General features: G+C 46.9%; 1 protein-coding gene across 5 annotated transcripts in view; it reads left to right on the top strand.

The window, feature by feature from the left end:
- igf1ra (insulin-like growth factor 1a receptor) overlaps positions 1-16,201 on the top strand; it is a 311,540-nt gene that overhangs the window by 260,578 nt on the left and 34,761 nt on the right. For all 5 annotated transcript variants that reach the window (XR_011889661.1, XM_072282801.1, XM_072282802.1 and 2 more), the window contains 5 exons: positions 2,107-2,384; positions 7,555-7,697; positions 7,838-8,000; positions 13,689-13,794; positions 15,384-15,454. Coding sequence is in view for 4 of the 5 variants with exons in the window: in XM_072282801.1 (XP_072138902.1) it covers positions 2,107-2,384; positions 7,555-7,697; positions 7,838-8,000; positions 13,689-13,794; positions 15,384-15,454 (761 nt within the window). In the remaining variant the exon portion in view is untranslated. The remainder of the gene's footprint in view (positions 1-2,106; positions 2,385-7,554; positions 7,698-7,837; positions 8,001-13,688; positions 13,795-15,383; positions 15,455-16,201) is intronic.

The following is a 16,201-nucleotide window of genomic DNA, read 5'->3' as shown; positions in this document are numbered from 1 at the left end:
GTCCAGCTGGATGGCATGAGGCAAATTAAATTGTCTGTGAGTCCAAACTGCTCTCCCTGTGTTGTCATCCTTTATTTCGATAAAACTACATATTCATAAGTAGCTCCATTAACAGATATTATGCGAGTTAAATACACTAGAGAATACTCATTCCTGAGATTAGCTAAAAGCTTGTCTTCATTGATCATTTTCTCAATATGACACTGTTAACTTTTATCCGCAGTGAACCCAAACAGAAAAGCAGTGTCAGTAAATTACTAATTTTAATCAGCATAAAATTAAATGTTCAACTGATCAGTTTGGCAGGCCCATCCTAAAGGGCACAGTGTCATGCCTGTTATTTAATTGGCTGTTTGAAGGCTGCTTATTCAATAAAGTGAAAGTGATGCATTTGCCGGCAAGCTGTAGTCTGTGATCTGGTGTTTCTGCTGCTGCTACGCGCCTGGTTTTCCCACCGTGTCAATGAGATTGAGCTGGAGGATGCAGAGGTGGGTCGGCGCAGTGGCGTAGTGGTTAACACAACGCTTTGCAGTTCCAGGTTCGATTCCTGCTGCCGCGTGGGTTTCCTCCCGGTGATCCGGTTTTCTCCCACAATCCAAAGACCTACCGGTTGGTAGGTTAGTTGGTCATTGTGAATTGTCCTTTGATTGGGCTGGGATTAAATCGGGGGTTACTGGAAGGTGTGCCTCAAAGGGCTTGAAGGTCCTATTCTGCTCTGTATGTCAATATAGAAACACCAGGGATGAGAGATACGTGGTAATGCCGAGCGAGAGGGGAGGCTTCATACTGGGACCCGCTCTCTTCCTCATCCAAAGCCCCACCTGTTAACCACCCAGCAGAATGGCAGAGAAGAACAGAGAGGCCTTTTAGCCCCTCGAGTTTGTACCACACTTTACATCATGTTTGTACTTCCACTCTGATTATTCCTTATTACCATGCCAACATGTAGCAATTTAACATAACGTTTGAGGTGCATATTTCCAATGCCCTTTGAAGGAGCCCTAGCTGGCAATGCCTGTTCTCACTTTAACCTCCAGGATTTAAAATCAAATTCAGAAACTTAAAAGACAATTTGATTTCTCTATATCAGAAATGGCTCTTTCAGTCTCAGGTTATCCATCAGTATCATCATGGCCCTCGCTCCACAGATGCTGTCTGACCTGTTGGGCATTTCAACATCTACATCTTTGTCGCCTTAAGCTCTCTGGGGTCAATCTAACCCTTCCTTCGCATATAGCCACAAGAGATCCAGAGTAACACGCACAAAATGCTTGAGGAATTCAGCAGGTCAGTCTTCATCTATGAATGGAAATAAACAGTCGGTGTTTTGGGTCAAGACCCTTCATGCACATAGCCATCCTTTTGTCTCACATCCATGTGCCTATCTAAGATTCTCTTAAATGTCCCAAAAGTATCTGCCTCCATCACCAGCTCGGGCAGCACGTTTCACACACCATCCACGGGTAAAGCCCTCCCACCATCGAGCACGTCTACATGAAACACTACCGTAGAAAGCAGCATCCTTCGTCACCACCCAGGCCATGCTGTTTTCTCGTTGCTGCCATGAGGCAGAAGGTACAAGTGTCTCAGGACTCGTATCACCAGGTTCAAGAACAACTACTCACCCTCAACCGTCAGGCTCTTGAACAAAAGTGGATAATGACACTCATTCTACTTCTGGTGTTCCCACAACCAGTGGTCTCACTTTAAGAACTTTTTTAACTTGTTATTTCATGCTCTCATTATTTATTGCTATTTATTTAGATTTGCATTTGCACAGTTTGCTGTTCATTGATCCTGTTTTACAGTTAGTGTCCTATAGATTTGCTAAGTATGCCTGCAGGAAAAAGACTCAGGGTTGTATGTGGTGACATGTATGTACTCTGATAATAAATTTTACTTTGACTTTCTGTGTTTAAAAAAAACTGACTTCTCCCCTATACTTTCCTCTAATTGCCTCGTATCAGCGTAACACCGGTTGACTGATCCATCAGAGGAAGTAATCTGAAGCATGAGGAGCCTTTTAAACTCATTGCATCTTTGAGATTTTGGCGGATGGCTCTAGGATTCATGTTGGTCTTATTCGGATCTGTGGTTTTCCAACAGGCCGTTACGCAAGCGCAGAGACACCTTCGGAGTGGCCAATGCATCCCTCCCTGTAAATGGAACCAAGCCACCTGAGCCACACCAGAACAGCTCCGACCCCGAGAGGAAGCAAGACTACCCTTTCTACGAAAGCAAAGTACGGTACAGTGACAGGACGGTCATCTCCAACCTGCGGCATTTCACCACGTACCGCGTCGACATTCACGCCTGCAACCACGAAGCCCATAAGCTCGGCTGCAGTGTTTCCACCTTTGTGTTTGCGAGGACCATGCCGATAGGTGAGTGGGCCGCGGGAGTGGGTGAGTGGGCCGCGGGAAGTGGGTGAGTGGGCCGCGGGAAGTGGGTGAGGAGCCTTGACAAGAAGGGCAATGACAGGCTTACAGTGGGGGAAAGTTGGGTTTCCAGGTAAATGAACACTTGAGGAGCAAGACAAATCACATATATTGGTAATGAAATGAATTAGGAACAGGAGGCTAGTTGGTTCTGTACTGGGTCCAGTGTTGTTTGTCATATACATTAATGATCTGGATGATGGGGTGGTAAATTGGATGAGTAAGTATAGTCATAGTCATACTTTATTGATCCCGGGGGAAATTGGTTAAGTATGCAGATGATACTAAGATAGGTGGAGTTGTGGATAATGAAGTAGGTTTTCAAAGCTTGCGGAGAGATTTACGCCAGTTAGAAGAGTGGGCTGAAAGATGGCAGATGGAGTTTAATGCTGATAAATGTGAGGTGCTACATTTGGTAGGACTAATCAAAATAGGACATACATGGTAAATGGTAGGGCATTGAAGAATGCTGCAGAACAGAGGGATCTAGGAATAATGGTGCATAGTTCCCTGAAGGTGGAATCTCATGTGGATAGGGTGGTGAAGAAAGCTTTTGGTATGCTGGCCTTTATAAATCAGAGCATTGAGTATAGGAGTTGGGATGTAATGTTGAAATTGTACAAGTCATTGGTGAGGCCAAATTTGGAGCACTGTGTACAGTTTTGGTCACCAAATTATAGGAAAGATGTCAACAAAATAGAGAGAGTACAGAGAAGATTTACTAGAATGTTACCTGGGTTTCATCACTTAAGTTACAGAGAAAGGTTGAACAAGTCAGGTCTTTATTCTTTGGAGCGTAGAAGGTTGAGGGGGGACTTGATAGAGGTATTTAAAATTATGAGGGGGATAGATAGAGTTGACGTGGATAGGCTTTTTCCATTGAGAGTGGGGGAGATTCAAACAAGAGGACATGAGTTGAGAATTAAAGGGCAAAAGTTTAGGGGGAACTTTACTCAGAGAGTGGTAGCTTCCTGCAGAAGTGGGTGAGGCAGGTTCGATGTTGTTTAAAATTAAGCTGGACAGCTGTATGGACAGGAAAGGAATGGAGGGTTATAGTCTGAGCGCAGGTCGGTGGGACTAGGTAAAAGTAAGAGTTCGGCACAGACTAGAAGGGCCGAGATGGCCTGCTTCCGTGCTGTAATTGTTATATGGTTATATGGTTCCTCTAGCCTGTTCTACCATTTAGTCATAGTGTCAGACAGCAGTGAAGGGTCCTTCATTTTGGTAAAAGGAACATTGGTGCAGACTATTATCTCGATGGGGAGAAGGTTCAAACATCAGAGCTACAGAGGGACCTGGGAGTCCTTGAGCCAGATTCGCAGAAGGTTACTTTACAGATTGAGTCTGAGGTAAAGAAGGCAAATGCAATGTTGGCATTTATTTCAAGGGGAATAGAATATAAAAACAAGGAGATAATGCTGAGGCTTTATAAGACACTAGTCAGGCTGCACTTGGAGTATTGTCAACAGTTTTGGGCCCCATATCTCAGAAAGGATGTATTGTCATTGGAGAGAGTCCAGAGTAGGTTCACAAAGATGATTCTGGGAATGAAGGGGTTAACATATGAGGCATGTTTGGCAGTTTTGGGCCTTTACTCACTGGAATTTGGAAGAATGCGGAGGTATCTCATTGAAACCTACAGAATGTTGAAAGGACTAAACAGGGTGGATGTGGAGAGGATGTTTCCTATGATGGGCGTATCCAGAACTAGAGGGCACGACCTCAAAATTGAGGGCGACTTTTTAGCAAAGAGGTAAGGAAGAATTTTTTTAGCCAGAGAGTAGTGAATCTGTGGAATGCTTTGCCACAGAATCCAGTGGAGGCCAAGTCCGGGGGTATATTTAAGGCAGAAGGTGATCATTTCTTGATCGGTCAGGGCTTCAAAGGATATGGCGAGAAGGCATGTGTATGGGGGTTCAGTGGGATTTGGGATCAGCCATGATGGAATGGCAGAGCAGACATGATGGGCTGAATGGCCTAATTCTGCTTCTGTCTTATGCTTTAATCCACCACATCTATGCTGATCATTTTGCCTGTCAATACTACTCCCACTTGTTCACTTTTATGCCTTGTCTATTGCGCCTGGACAAATGCATCCTACATCGTGATTGCGTCTGATTCCAGCACCTTATTGGAACTAGTTGGTTTTTAATGATTTTAATAAGATAATATTTGAATTAATGCAAGATTAAAATTGTAGTTTTACTAACACACAATTTGTATTTTAACTCATGTATTTTCACAGTATGTGGTGTCTATCGCCGCCTATTGGCAGAAAAGCAGTATAGCAATTACATGATGGTTTACCACCTTTTCATTTTTCATTGGCTAAATGTTAGCACATGACTCACAAGCTGTGATTGTGTACCCTTTTAAGTGGTACCTCCTCATCTCAGGGATTTGCCATATCTGAGTATAAAAGTAGCAAAAATATCTCTCTTCTCATCTTAAACATAGGGCCTTTTTGTTTTTAATACCCCTACCATGGGGCAAATAATCTCAGGGTTGTATATGGTGACATATATAAACTTTGATAATAAATTTACTTTGAAACTTGAAATAAAGATTCTGGCCGTCTAGCCTAACAATGGCCCTGATAATCTTTTATATTTATAACAGTTCAGCCCCACTTCTGGGAAAACACATCCACTAGCATATCTAATCTCTCTCCAAATAAAAATCATCCACTCCAGGCAACATCCTGGCAAATCTCCTGCACATAATCTTCAGCGTAATCACATCCTTTTTGGATTGCATCCAGCCTTAACCAGTGTTTTGTAATGTGGGAAAGTCTAAGACCAGAGGGCACAGACGCAGAATACAAGGGCATCCCTTCGAAACAGAGGTGAGGAGGTGTTTCCTTGGCCAGAGGGTGGTGAACCTGTGGAACTCATTGCCATGGATGCTGTAGAGGCCAAGTCATTGAGTATATTTAAAGCGAAGATTGATAGATTCTTGATTAGTAAGAGTGTCAAAGGTTATGAGGAGAAGGCTTAGGAGAATGGAGTTGAGAGATTTTTCATTAAGAATGAATGTTTAGCTTTACTTGACACATGTACATTAAAACATTGAATATACAGTGAGATGCATCATTGACATTAACGATCAGTACAGTCCAAGGTTGTGCTGGGGCCAGCCAGGAAGTGTCGCCCTGCTTCTGGCACCCACATGGCATGCCCACCACTCACTAACATTACTAATCTGTGCGTCCTGGAATGCTGGGGGAGGGACTGGAGCACCCAGAGGAAACCCCATGGGGCCATAGGAGGCATGTACAAGCTCCTCACAGATGTGGCGGGAATTGAACCCCAGTAACTGACTGCGGTAAAGCGTTATGCTACTGTGCTGTCCTTGGTATGGTAATTGAATCAGCCATGATTGAATGGTGGAGCAGACTTGATGGGTTGAGTGGCCTAATTCTGCTGATGGTCTAAGATGACATCCCACCTCCCGTATTCTCCTCCCTAAACGTGCCACATTCCTCCTTCGCCACCCTACCTACGTGCGCTCCAAGTTTCTACTCATTGACATTCCTTGCTGCACTGCCACGCGCTTCTTATGCTCTGCCTGAATCTGATATTCCAAGTTCCATCACCTCTCATTTGTTGAGATTAAATCCTATTTGCCATTGCTTCACCAGCTTCCCATCTGATCTATATCCTACTGAATCCTTAGGCAACAGTCCTCACTGACCATAACACCATCACCTTCTGTGTCCATCCTTGTTGGGCAGGGTTGACTGGGGATGTTGCATCTCAGCTGTCTACATGATAGCAAGCCAGGGCAGTACGATATGGAAAGCAAGCTGTTGCCCGTACAGCAGGCTGCTCCTCTCCATGCCGCTGGTGAAAGCAAACAAACAGCCGAGACCAATACAGTTTAGCACCAGTGGCATCGCAGGAGTTTAGAACTCAGCGTAGGACTGCCTTAGTGACCCCAGCTTCAGATTTTTATCTCAGGGTTTACTCCTGAAGCCTTCCCCATGAACCGCAAGGCAGCAGAGGTTTGAAATCAGAGTTTTCCTTCTCCTAGCTGAGCTGCCCACCACAGCCGATGAGCCTCATCTGCCTGAAATATCTGGTTTTAAGACGCCAGTAACCCAACCTTTGTCCCTTCTCCTGTCAGTAGAAATGGTTCCGCCGGGCTTAGTAGCTAAGCCGCACATGAATGCCAGGAGATGGACTTGATTGTCACCGGCTATTTGAGATGCATGCTATCGGGAACATTTAGTGGGTAGTGGGAGCTTATCCCCATTATTCCACCCCTCCCCCACCCCCAGCTATCACAACTGTAAGAAACCATCCACATGCTTACTAATCATACCTTTTGAATTCACGTCCAAATCGCCCCAGCCCTGACTTCTGTGGTACACCACTGGTTAGACCCTTGCAATCAGGGAAGCCTCCCACCACTACAGTCTTCTGTCTTTAATAGGTCAGACGATCGACAAATTGTCGATTATCTACAGGCGGTCTGTGGTTTTGCTCAAGGGAAAGAGTTAGCAAAGGAGGATGAGAGGTGATAGAGGTGTACAAGATCACGAAGCATAGATCGAGCGGACGGCTGGAGACCTTTTCCCAGGACAGAAACGGCTCATGCAAGAGGGTATAATTTTAAGATAATTAGAATAAAGTATAGAGAGGGTGTTAGAGGTAAGTTTATACGCAGAGGGTGGTGAGTGGCAGGAAGGTGGGGTGGTGGTGAAGGCAGACACATTAGGGACATTTAATAGATTCTTAGGTAGGCACATGGATGAAAGTAAAATGGAGGATTATGTGGGACTGAAGGGTTAGATTGATCTACGTTGGGTAGATTGAGTTGATGGGATAGATTTAAAGGGCAGCACAGCATTGTGGACCAGAGGGCCTGCAATGTGCTTTACAGCTTCATTTTGTACAGTATGCTCTGAAAAGCAGGACGGGTGAGAGGCAAAACAGGCAATGGTTAGGCCAGGACTGTGGGAAATGGGGAGGGAGTGCACTGTGAGCCTGTGGTCTCAGGGAATCTCTTTCCTGATGTTCATTTGGGGGGGGTTTACGGCCCAGAGATGAGCAGTGGCAAGCGACTTTGAGCACTGATCTGACCACTAATGTACTTCCTCATCTGCCCCCTCCAGATAAAGCTGACAACATACCGGGCCCGGTGATTTGGGAGCCTGGTGATGATGACACAAGCATTTACCTCAAGTGGCCAGAGCCACCCAGTCCCAACGGCCTGATTCTGATGTATGAAGTGAAGTACAGTCGTGGAGACAATGAGGTGAGTCGGCCGATCAGTCATACTGTCGAAGGGACGGAGCTATCCTCTGTCCACTCTTGTCTGCTTGGTTCCGCTCTGCCACACCCGGCTCTGTCTCCTTGCCGTCCTGACGGTGTTGTGTTTGTTGTTATGGCCCACAGATTCAGCAGGAGTGTGTCTCCCGACAGCGCTACAGGTCGAGCAGCGGTGGCTGTAAGCTGGACAGACTGAGCCCCGGTAATTACACTGCCGAGGTGCGGGCGACCTCGCTCTCCGGGAACGGTTCCTGGACTGACCCGGTGATGTTCTACATCAAAGCCAAACGTAAGTGGAGCAACCTTCCTGGTGGAACATCACTGTGTCCTGGTTACCTGGCAACCCTCACTCACACGCCAGCCTCCCCCCTGGGGAGGTTTGATCACCACGAGATCCCAAAGGAGATCCAAGAAACTGCTGATGGTGGAATCTGGAGCAACAGAACAATCTGCTGGAGGAATTTGTGGGGGCGGGGGGGCAGTGGGAAGGAATTGTTGGTGATTCCGGTTGAACTGAGAATGGAGAGGGGTGAGGTACAACTGGGGCCTGAGGTGATTGTTTATCACCCTTCAGCACCCTCCCTTCCCTCTTCACCGGCCCTCTTTGTTTTGTCCTTGTTGCCCTCCACCTATCAGCCAACTGCCTCTGGCTCCCAGCCCGCCCACTCTCCCTCTCTTCTGTTACCTAGTGCAATTACCTGTCATTTTTCAGCCCTCCTCACCCCACCAGCACCTCAGACCCCCGTCCCACCATACCAGCCGTATCCCGTCTCTGCTCTCAGTCCTAATGCAATGTCTCGACCTCAGACATCAACCAGCTCTCCCCCTCACAGACGCCAGCCAACCTGCTGAATTCTTCCGGCACCATGTTTGTTGCTCTGGATTCTGGCATCACTTCAGGTGGTTAGTTAGGCCAGAAACAAGGGGTGGGAGTGCACACTCCTTCCCTCCGTCCCCCTGCTTGTGTCTGGTACGTGTCGGCAATTTTATAAGAAATTAGCTTTACTGGTCACGTGTATGTCAAAACTTACAGTGAAGTCTGTCGTTCGCGTCCACGACCAACGCAGTCCGAGATGTGATTGGGGAAGCCCACGATGTGGCCGCACTTCCAGTGCCAAGGAGGCGTGCCTACAACTTAATAACCCTGACCATAGGCTTTGAAATGTGGGAGGAAACCAGAGCATTGAGAGGAAAGCCACATGGTCACAGGGAGAACATATGAACTCCTTACAGACAGCGAAGGAAATTGAACCCAGATATCTGGCATTGCAATTTGTTGTGCTACGCTTTCCTCCATCCTGTCCTCACCTCTCATTCAGTGGCCTGTGAGTCCTTAAACTCCCCCCCCCACCCCGAGCTGGGAATGGAGCCCCCAGGGGTTGCTGTAAGTCACCCTTTCATCAGTTCACACTGTCCTCGGGAGGAACGGCATGGACACGTATGGCTCCCAACTCAGAGAGATCCCTGGCTTTTGAGTTCTCTGCTCCCTCTCCGCCCTAAAGAATGTCATTTATTAAGCTTTCAACTCGATCTTGGGGAGGGGCCCTAAATTGCCCCCCCCCCCCCCCCCCGTGGAGGGGAGTGGGTAGTGTTTTACCCCACCCATCCCCCAAGGGAATGGAGAGCTTGTCAGCTGCCCCCATCACAAGCCCCAACTTCAACTTTCTCTGCAACAGGCAGGGTCTAAATATTTAGACCCCCCCTCCCTTAAAATGCTGTATGGTGGGGTGGACGGGGGATCCAATGAAAATTCCAAAACTGAGAGTAAACTACTGAAGGTCAGACAGGGCTGACCAACCATGGCTGGCAGGTCACTAAAGAGAAGGAAGACTGATCTCAAACCTCTGCTGCCTTGCGGCTGTACCCACTCATGAGGAAGGCTTTGGGATTAAACTTTAAGGAAAAATCTGGAGAAGGCAGTCCTAGGCTGCGTTCAACTCTGACTGGCAATGCCTGCAACGCAGCTGGTGCCAAACTGTGTTGGTCTCTGTCGTTCCTATCGATTCACCAGCTGCTCGGAGAGGTGGAACTTGCTACGTGGGCAAAAGCTTGCTCTCTATATCGTACTGCCCTGCCTTGCGTATCTATGGGACATGTTCAGCACAACTTTGTGGGCCGAAGGGCCTGCGTTGTGCTGTAGGTTTTCTATGTTCTGTGTTCGCAAAGTTCCCCATGAACTGATTGACTTGGTTGGTCTGCCTGAGCCTGCCTGTTCAGAGGGCACTTGATAGCCAGTATCAAATCTGCCAGATTGGGGAGTTTGGCAGATCTTCTCCCCTGAAGGTGGGTATTTATAACCTTGATGCATAAGACATAGGAGCACCAATGGGGACCTGCCATTGAAGTTCAGAACAGATTCGAGGGGCTGAATGGCCTACCCCAGTTATCCCCTGGGCTCACAGTTTGGATGCAGAGCTTGATGCAGGTAGATTGCGTGAGATTTAGCCAGGTCACTTTCCCCATTTACTCCACAGATTAGATTCTGCTGTGTAACTCCGTTTGTTGTAGTTACTGCCTCTGTTTTACCCTGGATGAGAGCCCAAGGAACGTCACCGGCCTCGCCCCGGATCCTATTACGCACGGATGACTGTGATGAGGAGCTGGCAAGCTGAGGGAGAGCAGAGAGCCCAGGAGCCAATCCCTCTGGCTCGTACAGCCTTGCTGGCCAGAGAGAGCAAGCCTTTAATCCAGCTTTGAATTAGAAAAATAAACATCACTACTGAGCCAAAGATAACTTGAAACTCGGAAAACTGTCACTTATGATGGCTGTGGAGGCCAAGTCAAAGCATAAGTTCATAGGTTCTTGATTAGTAATGGGGTCAGAGGTTATGGGGAGAAGGCAACAAATGAGGTTGAGAGATTTTTCATTAAAGATTATCTTCATTTGTCACTTGTACTTTTAAGCATTGAACATACAGTGAAATGTGTTGTTTATCTCAATGACCAACTCAGTTGGAGGATGTGCTGGAGGCAGCCCACAAATGTCTCCATGTTTCCAGTGGCCCACACTTAGTAACCTTTACTAATCTGTGCATCTGTGGATTGTGTTGGGCGTAGACTGGAGCACCCAGAGAAAACCCACGGGACCAGGGGAATGATGTTGTAAACTCCTTCCAGACCATGCAGGGAACTGATTGCTGGTGCTGTCCAGAGATACGTTACCATTCCACACTCAGTATGGTAAACGACTCAGCCATGATTGAATGGTGGAGCAGACTCAATGGGCTGAGTGGCCTAATTCTGCTGCTATGGTCTTGTGGTCTCAAAGCTGTAGAGAGAATTTTAGATTAAATACATCAAAATAAGTTATATTTAAGCGTGAGGAAGTCAAAACATTGCTCAGCCCAGGCATTAATAATAAGTTGCCCAGATTAAGGATCTTGACTCAAAACAGATTTGCCTCTTTGGATGTTGCTTGACCCACTGGGTTTCTCCAGCAGATTGCATGTTGCTCCAGATTTCAGCATCTGCAGCCTTGTGTGTCTCCATTTACAATAAGCATGTTACCTCACGATTCCCCAGCTGGTGTTGGTGGGTGGGTGTAACTGGAACTGAGACAGAATGGTGGGCATCACAGAGGGTGAAGGTGGCAGGTAGGAATTGCCTTCCTAGGCCCGGTCTGTGCTGAGGTTACTGCCACGATTCGTCTCCGTTGCCCTGAGCCAGCGATCCACTGGACTCCCAGCTCCTGATTCCTGACCTAGCCCAGACCACACCGCTGGGCAAGGACGACCATGGTCTGCCTTGAACTACCTCGATGCAGTGTGCAACGATTTGATTTGTATGAATAGTGTATAGATCAACCCTTTCACCATACTTCAGTGCATGTGGCTATAATAAACCAATTTATCACTTTCTTGGGCAGTCCCTCAGGAATAGGTGGAGGGGCCGGTAGTGCTGAGGAAACGGAGAGTCTGCAGAGAGACTTGGTTAGATCGGAAGAATGGGCAGAGAAGTGGCAAATGAAGTACAATGTTGGAAAGTGTATGGTTATGCACTTTGGCAGAAAAAATAAACGGGCGGACTATTATTTAAATGGGGAAAGAATTCAAAGTTCTGAGATGCAACGGGACTTGGGAGTCCTCGTACAGGATTCCCTTAAAGTTAACCTCTAGGTTGAGTCGGTAGTGAAGAAGGCGAATGCAATGTTGGCATTCATTTCTAGAGGAATAGAGTATAGGAGCAGGGATGTGATGTTGAGGCTCTATAAGGCGCTGGTGAGACCTCACTTGGAGTACTGTGGGCAGTTTTGGTCTCCTTATTTAAGAAAGGATGTGCTGACGTTGGAGAGGGTACAGAGAAGATTCACTAGAATGATTCCGGGAATGAGAGGGTTAACATATGAGGAACGTTTGTCGGCTCTTGGACTGTATTCCTTGGAGTTTAAAGAATGAGGGGAGACCTCATAGAAACATTTCAAATGTTGAAAGGCATGGACAGAGTGGATGTGGCAAAGTTGTTTCCCATGATGGGGGAGTCTAGTATGAGAGGGCATGACTTCACGATTGAAGGGCGCCCTTTCAGAACAGAAATGCGAAAAAATTTTTTTAGTCAGAGGGTGGTGAATCTATGGAATTTGTTGCCACGGGCAGCAGTGGAGGCCAAGTCATTGGGGTCAGGAGGAACTAGTGATGGAAGGAGTCACGTCCCTGAGAGAGAGCCCTATAACCGATGGCCCACAGCCAAAGTTCCCTCTAATTTGTAATGACCAGTGTGCGCAAAAATCTTGTGCTGGGCAGTTTTTTTGCTCAGCGACAATAATGTGTGCACTGAATCATTTCTTCAATAAAAACACTATAAATAAGCCAGTTCTGAAATCTGCAAACTACACGTTGTCAACACGGTCTGCAACAGAAACCGGAAAAGGAAATGTGATGGTGTACGATCATGAAATGTACTTAGCACGCCAACAAGGTAGAGGGTGCTGACCTTTTGTGCGCAGTTTAAATTCCTAGTAGCAAAAGTTGTGTCTGCGTGCACACGCGCACACCTTGGAGGGAACGTTGCCCAAGCCGTGAGCAGGAGTCAGCCCACTGCGTAATAGTCTTCAGCATTATATGGGCTTGTCTGTTTCCATCAAGTCTCAGGCTAGTGGACACCAGAAGGTAGGAGTTCAGATTTCAGGAAGCTGTTGGTGTTTCTGAAAGAGTCTTGACGTGGACCCCAAACTCCACAAGCAGGGAGCAGCAACAGTGGAGGGGTGTGCAATGGACAACGTGTATATGGGAAGCCCTCGGACTGTGAGAGTGAGTGTGGAGGGGTGTGTGACGGACAGAGTAAGGAAAGCCCTCGGACTGTGAGTGTCAGTGTGGAGGGGTGTGTGACGGACAGAGTAAGGGAAGTCCTCGGACTGTGAGAGTGAGTGTGGAGGGTTGTGTGACAGACAGAGTAAGGAAAGCCCTTGGACTGTGAGTGTCAGTGTGGAGGGGTGTGTGACGGACAGAGTAAGGGAAGTCCTCGGACTGTGAGTGTCAGTGTGGAGGGGTGTGTGACGGACAGAGTAAGGGAAGTCCTCGGACTGTGAGTGTCAGTGTGGAGGGGTGTGTGACGGACAGAGTAAGGGAAGCCCTCGGACTGTGAGTGTGAGTGTGGAGGGGTGTGTGACAGACAGGGTAAGGAAAGCCCTCGGACTGTGAGAGTGAGTGTGGAGGGGTGTGTGACAGACAGAGTAAGGAAAGCCCTCGGACTGTGAGTGTCAGTGTGGAGGGGTGTGTGACGGACAGAGTAAGGGAAGTCCTCGGACTGTGAGAGTGAGTGTGGAGGGTTGTGCGGTGTTCAGTGCAAGGAAGGTAGTACAAGGAGGACAGTATAAGAATTGTGAGTGTGACTGAAGCCTATAGTGGATGAGTTGAAACTGCATGTGATGCAGTTTCCTGCTGCAGTCTGACCAGTTAATTGTTATTTATTTATCTTGGCTCTGCTTCAGTCTGTGAAGAAATTGAAGCTCTGACCTCTTGTCTTTGATCTGTCTCCACAGCACCTGGTCCTGATAACCTCATGCAGTTAATCATTGCTCTGCCAATTGCACTGCTGTTGATGATAATTGGTCTGATATTAACACTGTATTACTTCAACAAGAAGCGGTAAGGTTATGTGTTTAATAACCTCATTATTCCGTTTTGATCTATATTTACCCACTCTGCAGCCTTGCAGTAATCCCAGTCCTGCTGGTCCGGTCTGTTCCGTTCTCACTTGCCCCAGATTCCCCCTGCTCTCCCTGAGTTCACAATTCTGCACAGTTCCCAGTTTTGATGGTCACCTACCTTTTTACAGTTCTGATGGACTCAATGTGATGTCCACTTTTCAGATTCAGATTTATTTATTTATCAAGTAGACACTCACTGGCCACTTAATCAGGAGTGGAACCCAGTGTGATCTCCTGCTCCTGGAGCCCACCCACTTCAAGGATTGGCGTGTTATGCATTCAGCACACCACTGTTGTAACGCGTGGTTATCTGAGTTATTGTCAGTTTGAACCAGTCTGGACGTTCTCCGCTGTCCTCTCTCATTAACAAAGCATTTTCACCTACAGAACTGCTGCTCACTAGATTTTTTTTTTGTTTTTCTCACCATTCGCTATAAATTCTAGCAACTGTTAGGCATGAAGATCCTTGGAGATCAGCAGGTTCTGAGATACTCAAACCACCCTATCTGGCACCCCAACCAGCATTCCACTGCCAAAGTCACTTAGATCACATTTCTTCCCCATTCTGATGTTTGGTCTGAACAACAACTGAACCTCTTGGCCATGTCTGCATGCTTTAATACATTGAGTTGCTGCTATGTGACTGCCTGATTAGATACCTGCATTAACAAGCAGGTGTACCTAATAAAGTGGCCACTGACTGTATAGTGACTTCATGCCCAAAGTGTGCATGTATTGATAGGTAATCTATCAATAGTCTTTGGATAAGTATTTAAAATGTTCGTCTGATCCATCACCACATTGTCCAAACTCCTGAATATTGCTAGTTCTTTCTCTGGAAAACGAGTTGATTTGTATCAATGACGTCCATACCAACGTGCAGTGAGTGGTTTACAAGGCATTGCTCGTAGCGCCAGTTGTAGAATAGAATCCATTATGAAGCGCAGAAGGAGGCTGTTCATCCCATCGTATCTGTGCTAGGATGTTTAGTGGGCTGCCAGTGCATGGAATTAGGATCGTTATAGAGCCCTGAAGCTTGGAAATAGGCCATTTGGTCAGCCAAGTCCATGCTAACCACTGAGCTCCCCTGTTACATAAATCTTGCTCTAGTCCCATTTTATTCTCCCCACATTCCCATCAACAACCCCCTCCCCGCCCCCCAGATTCCACCCCTCACTTACAAACCAGGTACAGTTTATCATGGCCGATTATCCTACTGACCTGCACGCCTGTGTGGGAGGATGCAGGAGTACCCAGGGGAAACCCTCACGGTCAAACTCCACACAGACAGCGCCTGAAGTTGGTAGGCCGCGGCTCTAGCCGCTGCGCCATTGCACCGGGACCTCCACGCATTACCATTTCTCCCTGTCTGACCTTGGCCAGTGTGGCTGCTCCTCCCATAGGCTGGGCAAAAAGCTCACCCACTTGAGAGCTGTGAAAAGTTTCACATTGAGTCCCTCACATCATTGAAAGTTGCTGAGATTTGACCAGATTTTTACTTTATTAATTAATTTCTCTTCTGCACAGAAACAACGATCGGCTTCCAAATGGAGTCCTTTACGCATCTGTGAATCCTGAGTACTTCAGTGCTGCTGACAGTGAGTTTGCTGGTGGAGGGGGTTAGACGGGGTGGGACGAGGGCAGCCAGACACCGTCTGGGTGTGTTGTGGCACGGGATGGCAAGGTTTGCCTGGGGTCTGGTTGGAGAGGGGTTGGAGGCAGAGGGAAGAGGCAGGTGAGTGGGTGTTGGATTGTAATGTTTTAATCCAAGGTTCTTCCAGAAATCAGGAAAGAAGCACAAACCTTGTTGCTTCATGATTGTTTTATTAAGTGTCGATAGAACAGAGGAAAGATGAAACTGACAGGGATTTACGTCTAATAAGTATAGGGACAGACAAAAGAACTAAGATGATGTTGAATTGCAGTCAGCTATTTTTATACCCATAGATAAGGATAACTCCATTCAAATATGTTGATCAGAGTCAACCAATGAGAAAATTCTTATTTAAATAATGCAACACCAAAGAAATTTCCAAAATCCAATGTAATCACCCTGAATAACTGTGTATACATACTGTGGCCACAAGGAAGCATATTGAGCTGTTACATGCATATAAGAATTAACTAAAATACAAACAGATTGTTAAACTACAAAGAAAATAATTAAACAGTCTAATTAAACAGAATTAAGCAGTTGAATCCATCAGTGGGTACAGAGAGGGGTCTAGCTGGGTGAGATGCTGTCAAACAGAAGTACCCCAGTTTCCAGCCTCTAACATTGTGTCCCCTTATACGGTTACCTGTCTTCACCTGGTCAGTATTCACTAAGGGCTTTTCTACACTTG

This window comes from Mobula birostris, chromosome 18 (genome assembly GCF_030028105.1).
Source record: "Mobula birostris isolate sMobBir1 chromosome 18, sMobBir1.hap1, whole genome shotgun sequence".
Taxonomy (NCBI): Eukaryota; Metazoa; Chordata; class Chondrichthyes; order Myliobatiformes; family Myliobatidae; genus Mobula; species Mobula birostris.
The sequence above is the reverse complement of the archived record's forward strand: the minus strand, read 5'-3'. Positions and strand labels throughout refer to the sequence as shown.